This window comes from Anabrus simplex, chromosome 1 (assembly GCF_040414725.1).
Source record: "Anabrus simplex isolate iqAnaSimp1 chromosome 1, ASM4041472v1, whole genome shotgun sequence".
In the NCBI taxonomy this organism is placed as follows: Eukaryota; Metazoa; Arthropoda; class Insecta; order Orthoptera; family Tettigoniidae; genus Anabrus; species Anabrus simplex.
In genome coordinates, this window is record NC_090265.1 from 513,246,790 (window position 1) to 513,267,011 (window position 20,222).

The 20,222-nt window shown below is 40.2% G+C and overlaps 1 protein-coding gene across 1 annotated transcript in view; it reads right to left on the minus strand.

Moving 5' to 3' along the window:
- The window catches only part of LOC136857049 (nucleolar protein 11), a 124,046-nt gene extending 113,337 nt beyond the window's left edge, over positions 1-10,709 (minus strand). Inside the window, exons 1-2 of the mRNA XM_067135407.2 lie at positions 10,359-10,709; positions 10,112-10,276 (exon numbers count right to left, since the gene is read on the minus strand). Of these exons, the coding sequence (XP_066991508.2) occupies positions 10,112-10,276; positions 10,359-10,490 (297 nt within the window). The 5' untranslated portion in view covers positions 10,491-10,709. The remainder of the gene's footprint in view (positions 1-10,111; positions 10,277-10,358) is intronic.
- Between the last annotated feature and the right edge of the window lie 9,513 nt (positions 10,710-20,222).

Sequence of the window (20,222 nt, forward strand, 5' to 3'; positions counted from 1 at the left end):
TAAGTATAATGACAAGAACAACACTCATCAGTTATATTTCATAAGTTTCCTAAAGAGAAGGAAAATAAAAGGGAATCAGTTGCGAGATTTAACGCGAAGACAACAAAAATATTGATAGTGCACACATACAAAGGGCACTAGGAAAGTTTTGCAATACACAAAAACGGTTGGCTGGACATCCCTGTTATGGTGAGGGATGAAAAGAGGGATAAAAACCGGTCTAGAAGACAGCAAGGCACGACCTTCACACCAGTTGTTACCAAGCAGTGGGACCGAAAGCAAGTTAAGATGTCAGTGTGGTCTAAAGGTGAATATCGCACAGTTATCCGCTACAATTTTGCTCGTGGACTAACTGTTGACCAGTGCTTGGAGGAAATGACTCCTATGTTGGGGAAAGACTGTCCACATGGGACAACAATTTCCCTCTGGTACAAAGGGGAAATTTTGGGGTTGAAGACGATCCTCGTTCTGGGCGACCGTCTGAATCAGTGACAGAGGAAAACATTGAAGCTGTGAGGAAAATGCTGCAGCAAGAGAGGCGGCTGACATATTGGCAGGTAGAAGATACCCTTCACATCTGCATCAGCTATTCATTCAATTCTACATGACCATTTCCATGTTAGAAAGGTTTGTTCCCTTTGGGTGCCCCATTCACTTTCAGAGGAACAAAGGGCACATCGAGTGAAATGGTGCCAAAAAATGCTAAAACAGTTTGAAAATGGGACTTCGCATAACATCAGTAGCGTTGTTACGGGTGATGAAACTTGGCTTTATTATCACGATGTCCCAACATAATCCCAGAACAAGGTGTGGATGTTTGAAGATGAGGGTACCCCAGTGACTGTGCGAAACTCAAGGTCAGTGAAGAAAAGGATGATTGCAGTATTCTTCATTAAATGGGGCATCCTGACTCGGGTTGTGCTAGAAACACAAAAGACAGTTACTGCAAAGTGGTACAGTGAGACTTGTCTGCCTCAGGTCATACAGGCTCTCAAGCAGCTCTGTCCAAGGTCACGGCTCAACATTTGGCTCTTGCATCACAACAATGCTCCAGCACATCGTGTAAATGTAACAATGGATTTTCTTGCCAGATCAGGGTTGACTGTGCTTGATCACCCTTCATACAATCCTGATCTTGCTCCATGTGACTTCGCACTCTTCCCAGAAGTGAAGATGAAGCTGAAAGGGCGGCGTTTTGCATCCGACGAGGAGCTTCTGGCAGCATGGGATCAATTGTGTGAAAATGTAACTGAAGAAAAGTGGCAGAGTTGGTTCAGTGATGAGGGTACCCCAGTGACTGTGCGAAACTCAAGGTCAGTGAAGAAAAGGATGATTGCAGTATTCTTCATTAAATGACGTATGGAGAAGTGTGGAAAGTGGGGTGGAAATTATTTTGAAAAAGTCTAAAGCGTTCACTCATATTGCAAAACTTTCCTAGTGCCCTTTGTATGTTCCATTCATTTCATTCCTGAGGATAATGAGAGAGATTTAAAGAATGAACTTTTATGATTGTTACTGGAAAATAAATTGAAATCGAATGCCATTCCATCTCAAGAGGTGCCAAACTTTTTTTAAATCTGCTTTTCATTGCATTAACACAGATAGCTCTTATGGCTACGATGGTATAGGAAAGGGCAAAGAGTGGGAAACGACCATGGCATTAATTAAGGTACAGCCGCAGCATTTGCCTGGTGAGAAAACAGGATAACACAGAAAACCATCTTCAGGACTGCCAAAAGTGGGATTTGAACTTACAATATCCCGAATGCAACCTCATAGCTACGTGATCCAAAATGCACAGCCACTTGCTGTGTGGCTATTTTTAGCCGTATTCAGCCTATGTAAGGCAGACCCTTCGATGAGGGTGGGTAGCATCGGCCATGTGTAAGTAACTGCATGTTATTGTGGTGGAGGATAGTGTTCTGTGTGGTGTGTGAGTTGCAGGGATGTTGGGGACAGCACAAACACCCAGTCCCTGAGCCAAGGGAATTAACCATTTAAGGTTAAAATCTCCGACCCGGCCGGGAATCAAATCCGGGACCCTCTGGACCAAAGACCAGCACGCTAACCATTCAACCATGGAGCCAGACGCTCAGCAGATGTCAAACTGGCATGGAGAAAAACTACCTACACGAGAAGTTACTCTAAATACAGTAATATTCTATTTGTTACGGTTATCTATGGACTATGTTTACAAAGTCCACCAGATCTTCTCTCTCTCAAATTTATTCCCGTTTCAATGCACTCCTTCCAGATGTTCTTAAGTCTTTGACTTCTCCTTTGTTGCTCATCAATCGAGATGATGTGTCACTTGACAAGTTTCTCCAGTTCACCCCACATTCCCGCAATTTTCTTCCTAAAGGTTGTTCCTTCCTGTATATCACCTTAATAATAATAATAATAATAATAATAATAATAACAGCAACAACAACAACAATAATGAGGCTTTGGATGTGACGAAATGGTAGAAGAAACTGCTCCTGTAAATACATATGTTTATTATGTTATACTTACATATTTTTATAATTTTTGCATGTGGAAAGCAGATTTTTGTCCAAGAGGAGTGGAAGTGTGTGTAGTTCTTTCTTCTTGGTGTAGTGTAGGTTCTTGATCATCGAAACATTCTGTGATGTTAACGTTTTAAGTGATTGTTGTTTGTTAGATAATATAGTATTCCCTTACCTCGTTGAGAAAGATCAAGTCAACATGGAAGTGATAATAGAAGATAGTACACAAAAGATCATTTGCTTTATTTTTATTCTTTTCTGGACAATAGCACACATAAAGAATATTTCAACTAGGTAACTCTCTGGTCACGTTTTTATATACAATCAACATTTATCAGCTGACAAGTTATGAACGGACTAGCATTTTCAGGGAAGGTTTATACCCATATTTTTATATTTCTATATATATATAATGGATTTGTCCAACAATGCTTTACAGCCAAATGGGTGCTAGTTGGACACAGAGATAAACTGTTATGTAAACAGGTGCTTTACGTCCAACAACATGGCTCTAGGTGCATAACCCACCACAGCAAAACAGCTGACCATACAACCTAGCAACCCTTTCAATGAGAGTAAATCAGTAATCAATGATTCACTTGCCCCAGGCATGCCCCCCCCAGCTAAAATCAACCATGAACGTACCATGATGGAAACACAAGCAACAGAGCAACTACCTCAGGTCCAAGCTGTTAACAGCGAAGGTAAACCAGGACATTTGGATTCTGGGGGACCAGGATATCATGCTGGGAAGAGTCGGAGCTTCCCAAAACTCCTCAAACCCAAGAAAATCTAATTCATGGGTACAATTAATGTACAGAAATTGATGAAAACAGGGAAACTCAAGATACTAACGGATACCTGTGACAGATTTGGAAACCTCATGTGACTTGCAATAAAAGAAACACGTTTTTGTAATTCTGATCATTCTGACTCCACTAGATACCGCATCTACAAGGTAAAATCTGAAACAAAAGTACCAAATAGCAACCTACATGTGTAGGGAAGCAGATTCCTAATACAGAACAGTATTCAGAACTCAATGGCGGACTACTCATCACCCTTGGAATGCCTCTCTCTATGAATGAAATGAAAATCCCACAGCCTCTTTCCAGGAATTGTGCCAGCCGCCGAAGTCTGTCGCAGTCCTCTGGGGCAATGATTAATGAACAACAGCTGAAATGAAATGATATTGGAGAGTGTTGCTGGAATGAAAGATGACAGGGCAAGGCCTCTCCCTACTCACAGTTAAATGCACCTACAAGGTCTACACACTAGAGAATCCACATGCTCCAGTCAACAATGAACCTGATAAAAACAAAGTCGAAAAATTTTAGTCTCAGCTTGAACAAGCACTTAAAAAGGTCCTTTGGCATAATATCAAGATCCTCCTTGGAGATTTTAATGTGCAAATTGACAGAGAACAAGAATGCAGATATCATTGGCAATTTATCAGCACACAAAATGACTTACGCCAATGGACATCGTTTAATCAACGTATGTGGAATGGCCAACCTCCAACTGATGTCCACACACTTTAAAATACCACTATGGGAAAGGACCACATGGAAATCACCTATCAATCACATAGGCCACCAGATTGATCATGTAGCGAACACCAAAAAGTTCTTCCCAGAAATAATGAACGTGAAAGTATGCAAGGATTATATAGAGTCCGAACACCATCTTTTACAAATCAAAATCTGTTCGAGACCTAATCAAAAAAGGTATCAAAAACCTAAAATCCTACACAGTGACCCGGAATATCTACAAGAACATGCACAGGAGTTTACACAGTCGTTACAGACAAATGCAGAAACATGGGGCACACTTCTTGAGACTACAAAAGAGTCATCAAGAACTCTCTGCCAATCACTACAGAAATGTAAACACAGATGGTGGACCTCCAACTGGGACAAAGCTCTGGAAACACGTATTTGAGCCTTGAAGAATTGGCACAGCCACCAAACACCAGGTATCAAGTAGTCCTAGGATGCCATACAATGGAGCCATACTCTAACTGCGGTCTTACCAGAGATTTATAAACCCTCTCCTTACTACAACCCCTAAATACTCTCATAACCATGTGAAGAGATCTGTAACTTTTCCTAATCACCTCATAAACATGACCACCCCAATGAAGATCACTCCTTAACACCTAGGTATTTACATTCTTCCCTATAATGTACTATCACCCCATCAACACAATAATTAAAACTGAGAGGACTTTAACTCTTGGTGAAATTTATAACTTGACTTCTATCCCATTTACATTCATACCACTGTCTGCTGTCAATCTCACTACATTCTTTAATACCCCCTGCAGTCGCTCACAAGCCTGCAACTCATTTACTACTCTATACAGTATAACATCTTCCGCAAATGGCCTCATTTGTGATTCCAGATCTTTACTCATATCATTTATATGCATAAGAAAACATACAGGTCCAATAATACTGCCCCGTGGAAACCTCCCCTTAATCATTATAGGATCAGAAAATGCTTCACCTACTCTAATTCTTCTGAGTTCTATTTTCTAGAAATGTAGCCACCCATTCAACCACCCTTTTGTTTCGTCCAACTGCCCTCATTTTTGTCAGTTAATCTCCCATGATCTACCCTATCAAAAGCCTTGGATAGTCAATAGCGATCCAGCCCATTTGACCTCCTCAATCTAAAATATCTACTGTATCTTGCTGGAATCCTACAAGTTGAGCTTCACTGGAATAACCTTTCCCAAGCCCGAAATGCTGTCTATCAAACCAGTTAGTAATTTCTCAAACGTGTCTAATATAATCAGAAAGAAGCGTATAAACTACATGTCAAACTGACTGACCTGTAATTTTCTGCTTTATGTTTGTCACCCTTTACCTTACTATTGCCAACTCTCCATTCATTTGGTATAGCTCCTTCATGCAAACAGTAATCAAGAAAGTATTTCACATATGGCACTATATCCCAACCTATAGCCTTTAATATATCCCCAGAAATATTACCAACCCCAGCTGCTTTCAGCTTTTGTTTCTCTTTTAAATGTTTTTATTCTGTTTTTTTTTGGTACTACAGCCCTTGAAGGGCCATGGCCTACCAAGCGACCACTGCTCGGCTCGAAGGCCTGCAGATTGCGAGGTGTGGTGTGGTCAGCATGACAAATCCTCTCGGCCATTATTCTTGGCTTTCGAGACCGGGGCCGCTATCTCACCATCAGATAGCTCCTCAATTCTAATCACGTAGGCTGAGTGGACCTAGAACCAGCCCTCAGGTCTAGGTAAAAATCCCTGACCTGGCCGGGAATTGAACCCGGGGACTCCGGATGAGAGGTAGGCACGCTACCCCTACACCACGAGGCCGGCAAATGTTTTTATTATCACAGGTAAATTTCAGTATTTTGTCATTATTAGTTGCCTCCTCTATCAGGATATTATCTTTATATCCAACTACCTATACATATTGCTGACTGAATACTTCTGCCTTCTGTAAGTCCTTGCGTATACACTCCCCTTGTTCATTAATGATCCCAGGGATGTCCTTCCTGGAACCTGTTTCTGCCTTAAAGTATCTATAAATGTCCTTCCATTGCTCCCTAAAGTTCATGTGGTTCTCAATTATGTTGGCCATCATGTTATTCTTAGCTGATTTTTTTCGCTGAATTCAATTTCCTAGTGAGCTCCTTCAATCTCTCCTTACTCCCGCAACCATTCTTAACTCTATTTCTTTCTAACCTGCACTTTCATCTTTTCTCTTTATTTCCCTGTTATAATATAATGGGTGAAGCCTCCATGGCTCAGGCAGCAGCGCGCCGACCTCTCACCGCTGGGTTCCATGGTTCAAATCCCAGTCACTCCATGTGAGATTTATACTGGACAAAGTGGAGGCGGGACAGGTTTTTCTCCAGGTACTCCGGTTTTCCCTGTCATCTTTCATTCCAGCAACACTCTCCAATATAATTTCATTATTCATTGCCCCCCAGAGGAGTGTGGCAGACTTCGACAGCCGGCACAATTCCCATCCTCACCGCTAGGAGAGGGCTTCATTCATTCCATTCCTGACCCAGTCAAATGAATAGAAAGAGACTGTGGATTTTTCAATATAATGCGTCCTTACTATTCCTTACCACTTTTAAAGATGGACCTACCTAACTCCTCAAGAACAGCCTTAAACCCATCCCAGAGTCGGAGCAACGTAAAGCCACTAGCTGTTTACATTTATATTTACCATTTTTCATTGATTATAATTGCTTTTTAAAAATTTCTAACATATTTACTTTTAACTCTCACAAAGACAGCTTCATGATCAGTTATACCATCTATCACTTCAGTTTCCCTATAGAGCTCATCTGGTTTTATCAGCACCACATCTAGAATATTTTTCCCTCTAATTGGTTCCATCACTTTCTGAAGCAGCTGTCCTTCCCATAATAACTTAATCACCATTTGTTGGTCATGCTTTTTGTCATTTGCATTCCCTTCACAGTTAACATTTGGCAAGTTCAGATCACCTGCTACAATAATATCCCTCTCTGTATCGTTCCCCACATAGCTGATTATCTTATCAAATATTTTTGCATCAGCGTCAGTGCCAACCCTGCCAGTCTGTACACCCCAAAAACATCAAGTTGCCTATTTTCTAGAGATGAGTCTTACACCTGAATTTTCATGTTCCTCATCCTTAACTTTTTCGTAGCTTACAAATTCTTCTTTCAACAGTATAAATACTCCCCCTCCTATCATTCCTAACCTGTCTCTACGATAAACAGTCCAGTTCAGTAAGAAATGTTCTGTATCCATATCACTTCTCAGCCATGATTCAATTCCTATTACAATATCTGGTAAATATACCTACATTATCATTATACACTGTTATGCCTTTCAGCATTTGGTCTGCAAGCCTCTGTGAATTTACTAAACATTGCCACAATCCTTTATTTGCAACTAGTGCTGTGGCCTCATTTAGTTCTATACCTCTTATCTTTAAATCGTTAGAAACTGAGTCTAACCATTGTCGTCTCGGTCTCCCTCTACTCATCTTACCCTCCATAATAGAGTTCATTATTCTCCTAGGTAACCTATTCTCCTCCATTCGTCTTATATGACCCCACCACCGAAGCCGGTTTATGGGTACAGATTCATCCATCGAGTTCATTCCTAACGTAGCCTTTACTTCCTCGTTCTGAGTACCTACCTGTTTGTACCAGCAATCATTCTTTCTAATTATGAATAAGATTTCCTGAGTCTACCAAGCTTTTGCTCCTGTAAAGCAAAGTTGTTCTGAAAACAGACCGATGTAAAGATAGTTTCAACCGGGAGCTGACTTCCTTCTTACAAAACACTGTTGATCGCAACTGCGAGCTCACTGCATTAGCTTTACTACACCTTCATTCAATCTCACTATATTACCATCCTGAGAGAACACACAACCTAAATACTTAAAATTTTCTACCTGTTCCAGCTTTGTATCACCAATCTGACATTCAATTCTGTTGAATTTCTTACCTACTGACATCAATTTAGTCTTCAAGAGGCTAATTTTCATACCATACTCATTGCACCTATTTTCAAGTTCCAAGATATTAGACTGCAGGCTTTCGACACAATCTGCCATTAAGACCAAGTCATCAGCATAGGCTAGACTGCTTCTACATTTCCACATAGCTGGATCTCTCCCTGGCACTTTATACCTTTCAGCAGATGATACATGTAAACTACGAACAGCAAAGGTGAAAGATTACCAAGAACTCATTCTATCATCAATTTTCACTGCAGCTCAATTGTCAACATAAATGCCTTTCATTTTAATGATCTTGGTAAATATAAACAAATTACTTAATTCTATTCCTTTCCTTACAAAACTTCTACAGTTTAACACTAACAATTTATGTCATCCTCACTCGACTTCATGCTTCTTATACTGTCATAACCCCTCCCTGGTCCACCCTGTTTACCTGAATGTACCTCCCTATTACTCTTCCAAACAAACCTCCCAACTTACACATACCATTGCAGTTCAAGTAAGACCATCTGAGCGTAGATACCTATCTCCTACCCTCCCGTTAGGATTTTAAAATCTCACTCCCAATTTCCCACATTCCCATTCCATAGTCTCATTTAAATCCCTAATTACCCTCCATGCTACACACCATCTCACAGATAACAATCTCTGCTTCTTCAAACTTCTTCTATGCTGCCATAACCAGATCCCAAACATCTCCAACTATGTTAGTACCAATTACCAATTGCCTTACATTGTTGGTATCAACATGGAAAATTACCACATTCTCCTTACCCTCCTCCCTCCCTTCTATTTTCCCCACCATCTGCCTTAACCTAATTCCTGAATAACGCTTTACACTGGTTGACTTGTGTTCTCTATAACTTTTGTTATGTAATACTTTTCGATAGGACCAATAACATAGGTATCTAAAAATAATAATTTTAGACACCTCCCCATAAACTACCATTTCATCCAATATGAATAACATTATTTACAGCCTAGACTGTACTATTATACGTTGTTCCCACACTTTATATACCGATTTCCATTACATTCCATTCATCCATTTACGTGTGGTTCAGCACTGATACAGACTTTGCAACAAAAAACAAAATTCCTTAATATCTCCATTATCATAGTCAGTACGGTAAAAATGCATAAGACGTGAATTATTAGAAATCTAATTCTATATAAGCTATGTTATGTAGTATTTATTGATATGACCACTAATGATAGATTTTTGAGAATTAAATTTAGGCCTTACCCTAAGTTACCATTTTACTCAGTGTGAATACAATTATTTATAGCCTGATTGTAGTGATACCAATATAATGGTCCATAGTGCGTCATTCTCCGACTTTACATAGCCTACTAATAATCATTAAATACTCTTTAGCCATTTCCTCTTGATGCACATACATACATACAGACAGAGAGGGATGACGGAAAATTAAAACATGCATTTCCTTGTTACTGTGAACACAACCAATACAGAAATACCAATCTTTTTAAATTCTGAGCAATGTACAGATAAAACTCTTATTTTATATAAAAACTGGTCTCAATGTGAACGACACACGTGAAAGGCGTAATGCAACCACAATAAATGGTGGATCCCTCACCAATAGGATAAATGCTTGAATAAAGAATAAATGGGCATGCTTATTACACATTATTCAATGATTTTTAATCACAAACTGTTCTCTGGTGTACCAAATCAAGCCAAGCAAACTCGATGATACTGCTATTCTTAACGCATCCTCAATCACTCAATAGTTCTGGTGCACTAGGGCCTAACCTATCGCAAACTATGCCTTGTTTTATTAAGAAGGAAGCCATGATATTCAGTGTTGAGTTAGTTAACATAAACTTTTTCAGTCTGTTCCAACACTGACAGGCAAGACTGATTGATAACCTCAAAGATTATACTAGACAATAGCATCACTAACCCGTGTTCACGAACCTAACCTGTCACAAGCAATAATTACTGTAGGCCTATAAAGGCTCAGGAGGTTTTAGCAGTAGTAATGACTGATAATGAACCAGACCGCGGTTTAGTTTGCTATGAACTCGCAAAGATGACAGTTACACCTGTACACACTTTATTTCCTTACCTTGTACTTTTTAACCTTGTCCAACTGTTCATCATTCTCCTTCCACAAGCGTAACTGGTTATGATTGAAGACAGCCGCAAACTGACAACCGACAGGGTCGTAGATAACTGCAGATGATAATTTGTCCTTTGAACTCCAGCTGCCGACCTGCTTCTGATCTTGAAGCTGTAATTAAAGCATGTAACAAACATGACGAATAAAGAAAAATAGCGAAAACGTTTTAGTGGCTCTAAAAAGTTGCACTCACCCTGTATCGAATAACAATATTTCTACCAATAGTAACAATCACACATCCCGGCATACAGTCATCCGACACTCCTAATAAACTGCTTTGATCAATTAATGGGCAAAGTCCGTACGCTACACGAAGTTTTGCCATTATGTCACATCGGCAGACACGTGTTATAAACCATGTCCGGAACACTGATAGAATAAGAAAATATGTTATTCACAGGTAAGCATTAGTTACACACACACACGCATGTTTAAGACTTAACCGCTCGCATAAATAGTGCCCGTTCGACGATCACTCAAGCAAGCACGTGGATTTGTTATGTTATCATCTTCTCTTCATCTTCTTACCTCTCTCCTTTGCTTCTTTTTCCCCTTCTTCATAGTGGTTCTTCTTCCGCGACTTGACATTTGAATGGGCTTGGCATTTGACTGACACCCAGTTTAATGAAACACTTCACAACACTGTTAACCACGATTTATGATGTTTAATAAAAACTTTATACCACAATTTCCATAGCTGGCATAAACTGTAAACTTCTTGGTAAGTACTACAATAATAATTTCGTGTGGCTATTTCTAGCCGAGTGCAGCCCTTGTAAGGCAGACCCTCCGATGAGGGTGGGTGTCATCTGCCATGTGTAGGTAACTGCGTGTTATTGTGGTGGAGGATAGTGTTATGTGTGGTGTGTGAGTTGCAGGGATGTTGGGGACAGCACAAACACCCAGTCCCCGGGCCATTGGAATTAACCAATGAAGGTTAAAATCCCCGACCCGGCCGGGAATCGAACCCGGGACCCTCTAAACCAAAGGCCATTCAGCCAACCATATAGGGGTCACACATTAGTATGTGGGATTAATCATCGCCCTCTACTATGACTGCGCTAATACGCCTTCTCATTCGCCCGGTCACACATGTAAACGAGCGAACACGTCATAGTTACCAGTTCAGGCGCTTGGAGCGCTGGGAAGCTGGCATTAGTCTGCTTTTGAGATACCAGTACGCTCAGTGAACATTGCTAAAAGTGCTGCCGTAATTTGAGCCTCTGTTTGCCTTATTCGGCTTGTTTCTTTGGTGGTGAATCGTTTTAATGTTTATGTACATAGTATTGTTTACTACTGTGTGCCTTGATGTAAGATGAAAAGCAGATCTGAAAGTGAGATTTCGTTTCATGAATTTCCTTCAACGAGTAACAACGTCATAAATGGCTGAATGGTATCTCAAGAAAGAATTTCTCTCTTAATTTCAATTCGAGGTCATATGTTTGCCACACCGAATAAATCCACTCTTTCACACTACGTAGGAGATATAAACTGCGAGACTGTCTTGTCTTGTCTTGTCTTGCGGATATTTATTTGGGATTCAAAAAATTCTTTCCCAGTCACAAGATCATTAATATATTACACTTATATCACCAAAAGCACACGATTGCATCACTAATGCCCGATTTTAGCATGATCACACGTAGATAGATGCACTTAAAGAAGAAAAATTATATCGGGTATGAGGAGGTTCATGGAGGTATTACAATCGGTACTGAGCAGGGACACAAAGAACTTAGTAAGCTGGAATAGGAGTAACATGTTACACTGTACAAGATCGGAAAGTAATAAAAACCTTGAGACAGTATCTACTCACCATGGACATTTAGAAGTGCCACCTCACAAACATGTCGGAACAAAACAACTGAAAAACTAAATCATAATTACAATTTGATGTGAGTGTTATCAAGGTACTCGTTTAAAATAGTAATGATCGTAGGCGAAGGTTGGTGCAACAAAACTGAAAGTCGTGTAGGGAAAGATACTTGAACTTTGAGTAATTTCTGCATTAAAATGGTCTGGTGATGTGCATATTGGGGGCAATGAAAAAACAGGTGGTCACTATCGCCCTCAGATTCTCCACAGGAACAAGTTGGGTCGTTTGTAATGTGAAATCGAGTTAAATATACTGGGGTTAAGGCATGATTAAAACGTAGTCGGATGATATTGGTAATGTGACGTCGTGTATACGTACCATTTGCAAACCACGGCAGAGTGGGAATACTCGGTTGAATTTGATAGTAATGTTGGCCTTTCGTACGAGCAGATAATCGCCATTGTGTGCACCATGTGTTTTGAGCTGCAGTTTTGATATGTGGAAAGAAGTCGGGAATCGGAATTTTGATTTGTAATATATTCGCGGTATCTGCACTGGCGTCTTTCGCTGCTATATCGGCCATATCGTTGCCTACGTGCCGATTATGCCCTTTAATCCATATTAGCGTTATAACAAAACCGGATGTTTCAAGTCGAAATAGAAGAGACTTGACTTCGTAGACATATGTATTTGTATGAGGGGCGAGTGAATGCAGAGCTTGTAAAACACTTTGAGAATCGCTGAATATATTTATTTTTTGGATTGCAATTGCTGAACAAATACGAGGGCTTGGTATATGGCATATAATTCTGCTGTAAAAATAGTTAAATTATTAGGTAACGGATATTTAAAGCTAATGAGTAGTTGTGGATCGTAAAATGCTGCTCCGACTCCAGTATTTGATTTTGACCCATCGGTAAATAGGTGGTAATCTGGTGAAGTTATGGGACTTTTAAATTTCTTATGAGCATATAATGTGGGATAAGGTGCAGACATTGATTGGTTTGATGCATCAGAAGGGGCAATGATAATAGAAGGACGGAATGTTTGAATATCATAGTGGTATGAATACGTATTAACACGTGGTGTACGAAATATAGTCTCAGTAAGATGATGGATTTCAGCATAAGCTATATATATGGCGGGATACCGATGATTGGGAGGAGAACGCTGTTGATAATATTCATATAATAATTGTAATTTAGGGACAATAAGGGAGTTCGTTCTGCTAATATGTTTAAGTAGGAATTTTTTGGAAAGTTTTATCCTGCGAATGTACAGTGGTTCTTCCGTAGTTTCTACTAATAAAGCGTTAGTTGGTGTTGTGCGGAGGGCACCCACACTGATACGTAGTGCTGAAAATTGGAGACGATCTAACGCTAATAAACTATGTTTAGAGGTTAAATCAATAATATGGGCGCTATAATCAAGTATGGACCGAATGGTTGCATGATATAGCTGTAGTGCTGTAGTGCTGACAAGGGGTCAGCACCCCATGCACGTTTCGTTACCGTTCGTAAAATGGTGATATAACGATCAGATTTCCTAATAAGGTGTCGTATATGAGTTTGCCATGTGAGTTTTTGATCGATATATATTCCTAAATATAAGTGTTGTGAAACCAAGGGAATGCTATAGGTGTCAAAGTTAATAGGGCTTTTATCAAAGGTTCGTTTATGTGTAAAGATCATCGCTGCACATTTAGGTATAGAAAGGGAAAGTCCATGGGCCGTTAGCCACTGAAAGACTAAACTTAAAACCCGAGATATTGTGTCTCTACAAAGGTCAATGTGGGAGTCAGCACAATAAATAACATAATCATCCGCGTAAGCTAGAATACGGGCGTGTGGTAGCACAAGAGATTCGAGCTCTTTCATGTAAAGGACAAACAAAATTCCACTGAGTATCGATCCCTGTGGTAAACCTTGTGATGTGTAACGGCTATCAATTGTGTGTTGTGGAGATTTAATAGTTAACCGGCGGTTAGTAAATAGTTGATTTAAAATAGAAATGAATTGGATGGGGAATCCAGCACTAAATAATTTCTCCCAGAGGATATGCAATAACACAGCATCATAGGCACCTTTAATATCCAAAAAGACTGCTACGATAGATTGTTTCCGCCATTTTGCCAATAAGATGTCGAGTAAGAAAATAATGATAGGGTCTGTGTACTATTACCCCGTCGAAAGGCAAACTGATACTTGGGTAATAGCGAGTGATATTCCAATACCCACGCCATTCGTTTCATAAGGATTTTACAAAAAACTTTGCGTATACACGATCCCAGAACTATGCCTCGGAAATTGTCAGGTTCAGTAGGTCGTTTTGTTGGTTTCAGGATGGGTGTGATGAAAAACTCGTTCCATGATGCTGGTACATGTAATGTCTCTAAAATACTATTATAATATTTGAGTAAATAAATTTGGACTTGGGGGGGGTAAGGCCTTGAGCATTTGATAAGTAATTGCATCAGGTCCTGGTGATGAGCTATTGACGGTACATAATACAGAGTGTAATTCATTATATGTAATTGGATTCAAAAGGGAAATAAAAGAACAAGAATCATTCTGTGAGGTGGGTAGAAAGAATGGATTTACGGTAACAGGGGCAAGGGTGTATAAAAAAGCTTCTAGAACTTGTCGCGGATAAGCAAAAGAAGTTTGGTATTGGAAAGTTCTCGTGATCATGCGGATCGCGTTCCAAAATTTCGTTGCTGGAAGCTGTGGAGTTAATTGAGAAATAAAAGATTGCCATGCTTTTCGCTTTTTTGCATTAAAGACGAGTTTTGTTTTCGCGATATGGTTTCGCAATTGAAAATAATGCTGCTGCGTCATCGATTGGCGATATTGTTTGAATAATTGTTTGCGCTTATGAATAAGATCGTGACATTCTTTGTCCCGCCATTTTAGTTCGTATTCCTGTGGATGGGTCGTCACTTTTAATGGTCGGCACGGATGAAACATGTTTAAATATTGGGTTATATAAGGGAGTAAGGGGGAAAAGGAAAGAGGGGATTTATGTTTCTGCTGCAAGATATAATTGAGGTATGATTGATAGTTAGAAACATTGAAGTTTTTATAAGATCGGACGTTACTTATACAGGAGGGTGTCTGAAACTGGGAATGTGGTGGGTGAATACCATATGTGATGAGAATTGGGAAATGGTCACTAGTGTGAGTATCAGATAATGTATGCCAGGTGGTGACAGGGGCCATAGTGGTGCGGCAGAAAGTAAGGTCTACTGCGCTGGGTGGAGATCCAGGCGGAGTTAAACGGGTCGGGGAGCCGTCATTTAAAAGAAACAAATTCTGATGAGTTGAAGTAGTAAGTAAATTGGAACCTTTGATTGTATCCACCATACATCCCCACTCAGTGTGGTGGCAATTAAAATCACCGAAAAGAAAACGATGTGGAAATGTGTCAAATTGTTGGATAAAATGCATCCATTGATTCTGAGTAATGTAAATGTGGGGAGGGCAGTAGATGTTGATGAAACAGGTATTATGGTGTATTATTCCTACAGCATAAGTGTGCGGGATGATATATTGTAAAGAGAAATGTGTAACTGATAAGGAAGTATGAACACATGTGGCAACTCCATCAAAGCCGTTACCATCATGTCGGAAAACTTGATAACCTCGTAATCGAAAAATGAAATGTGGTTGAAACCACGTTTCTTGTAAACAGATAAAATGAGCTCGTGTTTCATTCAGCAAAATTTGTAACTCATGTCTTTTAGAGGCGGCACTTCGACAATTCCATTGGAGTAAAGTAATCATGCTAGTATGTTCATGATAGTCTCGTAGCTTATATAATACATGGTGAAGTTGAGGCTCGTGGCCCATACTTTGAATTAACATTACCAGCAATTGCTGGATTTCTTGTTGAAGGCGTTCCTTGGAAGGAGGATAATGTATATCTTGAAGGGTTGCAGAGGGTTTCTGCCTATCAGATGTGGGTGCACTTGAGGGATATGCTATTGGCAGAGGTTGTTGCATTGCACTCGTTGACGGAATCGAATGTACTGGAACTGAAGGTTCGTTTCGCAGAATGGCCATGTATCCTTGACGGTCGAAACCGGGTTCGGGTGTAGGAGGGGGAGATTGCATGATTACTTGGGTGAACTTACGCTTACGCGGGTTGGGAGTCGAAGGGGATGGGGGATTTGACGATAGAGGAGGGAATTGAAGTTCTTGTTGCTCGGAATGATAAATGGGAAGGGCGATTCGGGCTTTAGCTTCGGGATAGGATATGTGTTCAGTACTCATTAATTTTTTAATGGTGACCTGATATTTATGTTCTGGACAAATTGATGAACCTGTGACATGGTTTTTTTACAGTACGCACATTGCATAAATTGCTCCGTGCATGCCTGGGTTTCATGTTGTTGCGCACATTTCCCACAACGAGCATTTTTCGCTTGACATTGTCGAATTGTATGGCCATATCGCTGGCATTTGCGGCAGCGAATGGGTGAAAAGATGTAAGGTTCAACTTCCATGTACACCTTATATAAGGCGACATGGGAGGGTAATGTTTGTGATCTGAAAACAATTTTTACTGAACCCGTAGGTAGGTATTGGGTTTCCCCATCTTGAATTGCACGGCGATTAAGTCGTTGCACGCTTTTAACTGGTGCCTCGGATTCCAGGTACTGTAGTATGTCATCATTCGATAAACCTTTTTCAACTCCACGAATAATGCCTACTCTTAACACTTGTTAGGATGGAATGTACGCTTTAATTTTGAGGGTTTCAAGCATAGGATTACTCAGAAAGGCGTTTGCTTGAGAAGCCGTATGAAAGGTAACTTGTAGTCGATTACGTCCTTTACGTTGGATCGATTTGACATTGAGTTTGGTTTCATAAAATCGGCGACCAAGTGCCATAGGGTGTAAATTGACGATGTTTTGCTCGTTTATAGATTCAACAAATACAAAGAAAGGTCCATGATGAAAACGATTATAATATTCCGGGGTAGAAGTCACTTGGGACGCCTCGGATTGATTGTTAGATTGTTCAGAATTAGAACGGTCTACCACTTCGGTATTACGCCCCCTGTACATCAGACTCAGTGGACTGAGAACCTTGCTGTCGTGTCGTATTACTGGATGAATTGGTTATGGGTTCCTCTTCCATAGGTACTACAATTTCACGCTCCACTCGTAAGGAATTCCCGGTTACCGCCGACGTTCCTCCACTGTCGGTCTCCATTGCTTGTCACTCCCGCACCACACGTGAACGAAAACACAAGTGGTTACCACTACCGCGCACCTCTAACTAGCACAAGTAGAGTAGTGTACCGTACCACTATCACTGCGTGACTAACTGCGAGACTGGAATAACCCTCTTAGTAAAAGAGCGCCTTTTAGCAGAAAGTCAGCGCCTAACTGAAGCAGAGAGATTGTGTTTGTTGGTAGTCCATCGAACAGCAGATGTTATATGACAATAAACTGGACACCTTCTTTGAATAGAAAGACGCTTCGTTGCATGTTGAGCAAATAAAAACTACTCAAGATGACTGTCATGCAAGCGAAAGTAGAAATCGAATTACCCTGGTCAATAACCTTCTACGTTTTATAATTTCCGCTGTGACTACAAAATAAAGATTACCAGCAGCATCTTTTAAGAGGCTTTTAGGGACAGAGATACATACTTTAACACTCACAACAATAAAGGAAGTTGAAGCTTGCTGTTTTTTCGTGTTGTGCATTGTGTGTGACAATCGTAAGACTAATGTTAGCATGATAAGAAGAATGCCTTCTTCAAATCACATTAAACCGAAGATCTGTCATCCTGTTGATAGTGAAATGCCTCTTCTTGCTTTCGACCAATCGCACATTCTGAAGTAAGAAATTCTTTACTAAAAAAATCTATGTTTGATGGTTTCCAGGATATAAATGGTGATTTTATCAAGAAACTGTATCAGGTGCAATCAAATGAAACTGTGAAACCCGTTCATTTTTCTTACACGCAAAAATGTCGAGCCGTCTAAGTTTAAGAAAATGAACGTGCTATGCGTGAAATATATTTTTGCGACTGAAGTAATACCAGCGCTAGAATATTTAAAAGGCCATTCGTATACAGATATACACGGCTTTTTAATGGAGGTACCACTCTGAAATACATGTTATCATAAGAAAATGATTCGACATACATGTCAGTAGCACAAATGTAGCAACATTGCAACCGGACAAGATACTTAATTCATTTGACAAGACCAAGGTGTGCAACAGTGCTAATGGACTTGATTTATAAAAGAGATTAAAACAGCAGGCTTCAGTACCCATCTGCTTTGCCAATGTGGATTTTGAAAGTTATTCATGATTTTGTACTGAAAGCACAACCATTTGTTCATAAAAAATCCTGTTGCGTCTATAGTGACTATTTAATTTCCTTGTTGCGTGATTTTCCTCACTTCAGTTGTCCTAAAATCGGACATTCTTGAGTGAAGTTATTTGCGAGTGTGTTATTATTGTATTCTTAAATAACTTAGCCACATAAATAACAGAGATCTTTGAAAGACCGAAATATGAGAACGCGAAACACTTAAACAGAAAAGTGTGTGCAATTATTTATTTCTACAGTATTTACTACCTACAAGCAAAACAAAGTCACCTCCGTACAGGCCATGAAGGCTCTTGGGGAGTGGAAGGTAAAGACTTCCATCATTGTTAACCTCGGCACGTGATGGGGTAGAGTGGTTAGCTCTACGCTCGGCCGCCTTTGCCCCCAGGCTGAGTCAACCTCAGGGCCATATGCACCTCCAGAAGTGGAAATCTCGTTTCTTAAATTTTTACGACTTCCCGATGGGGATTTGAACCCACGTCCTTCCGGGCGAACCGAGCACGCCTTTACCGCCTAGGCCAGGCGGCCCCTATTTACTACCTTTGGTTAACATTATTTTGTACGGTTTTTCCGCTGCGGAGGGACACGTTCGTCACTGAATTTCTTTAATAAGGTGTAAGGTGTGATTCAAATATATTTATCGAGTGATTGGCTGTATATTTAAACAGAAATTTACGAAACACTTAACGTGTGCTGTAATGAACAATCGTGTTTCAATGCCAGCGAAGCAGCGCTCGGCGGTAAAAATAGGAACTAGGCCCATATCGCTCATATCGCTGTATTGGGAAGACGTATTAGCGCAGCCATAGTAGAGGGCGATGGATTAATGCAACTATGCAGAAAGTACGTTAACCCTACAATCTCTAGCAGGACTAAGAATCTGCATAGGTATAAGGGTGAATAAACATAGGAGTAAGCACGTGGACACAAGGTACTAATTCTTCACGCCGAAAAGATCAATCTCGGCGTCTTGATACCACACGTACATGACCGGATCTACAATTGGGAATAACAGAGGAAATAAATAATCAACTTTAAAAGGATATAATTTTGGGGAGGGGAGAACACGAATCGGAGGGTTGAGATGTAGGTAGTGTTCAAGGAATATGTGAAAAGTGCCAGAAAAGTGTGTTATTACGATCGACGTGATACCCTAAACCCTTGTCTTGTCTTGGCATGTCTTGTCTTGTCTTACCCACTGATCTCTATACATGGATGGCTGGTAGCTTGGGTAGCAGTAAGCCGAATAGAAGATGACAGGCGTAGTAAGATGGCAGCGAGCACACGGTGCAATAGACCATGAGGAGCGCGCTTGCTTTGTTTATGCTTAGTTCAGTGACGCCAGGCCTCTTGATGGTAGTTCCACGAGTGTTCTGTGCTGTGTTATTGCAAAGTAAATAGTAGTGTATTTTACGAATCTAGGTTCGTTGCCTTGTAGTATACTTGTGGATTACAAGATTCAATTTAAACACGTACGTGTTTATCTGAAATATACGGGGTATTAACATACTGCAGTGTTCAGCTTATGGATGTACAAACAGAACCGATCAGGAGAAGGAGAAATCATTTCATCGGGGAGTTTTATACTGTACATAAGAATCTTCCTAGGGTAGTATTTTGAGTTTTAGGTTTATTGTATCTTATTTCGCATATTCTGGGAGCAAAATGACAATTAATTTTTGTAGGTTTCCTTTCTCTAGACCCGAACATCTAAGATCATTGATTAGGAGTATCAGGCGGGAGAATTGGGGGCCTTCTAAAACAGCTGTTCTCTGCTCGGATCACTTAGAGGAAGACGGTTTTGATAGAAATGGACAAATTGTACGCCTTAAAAGTGATGTACAGCCAACTGTTTTCAATTTTACTGAACATTAACTGCAGGTAAAGATTT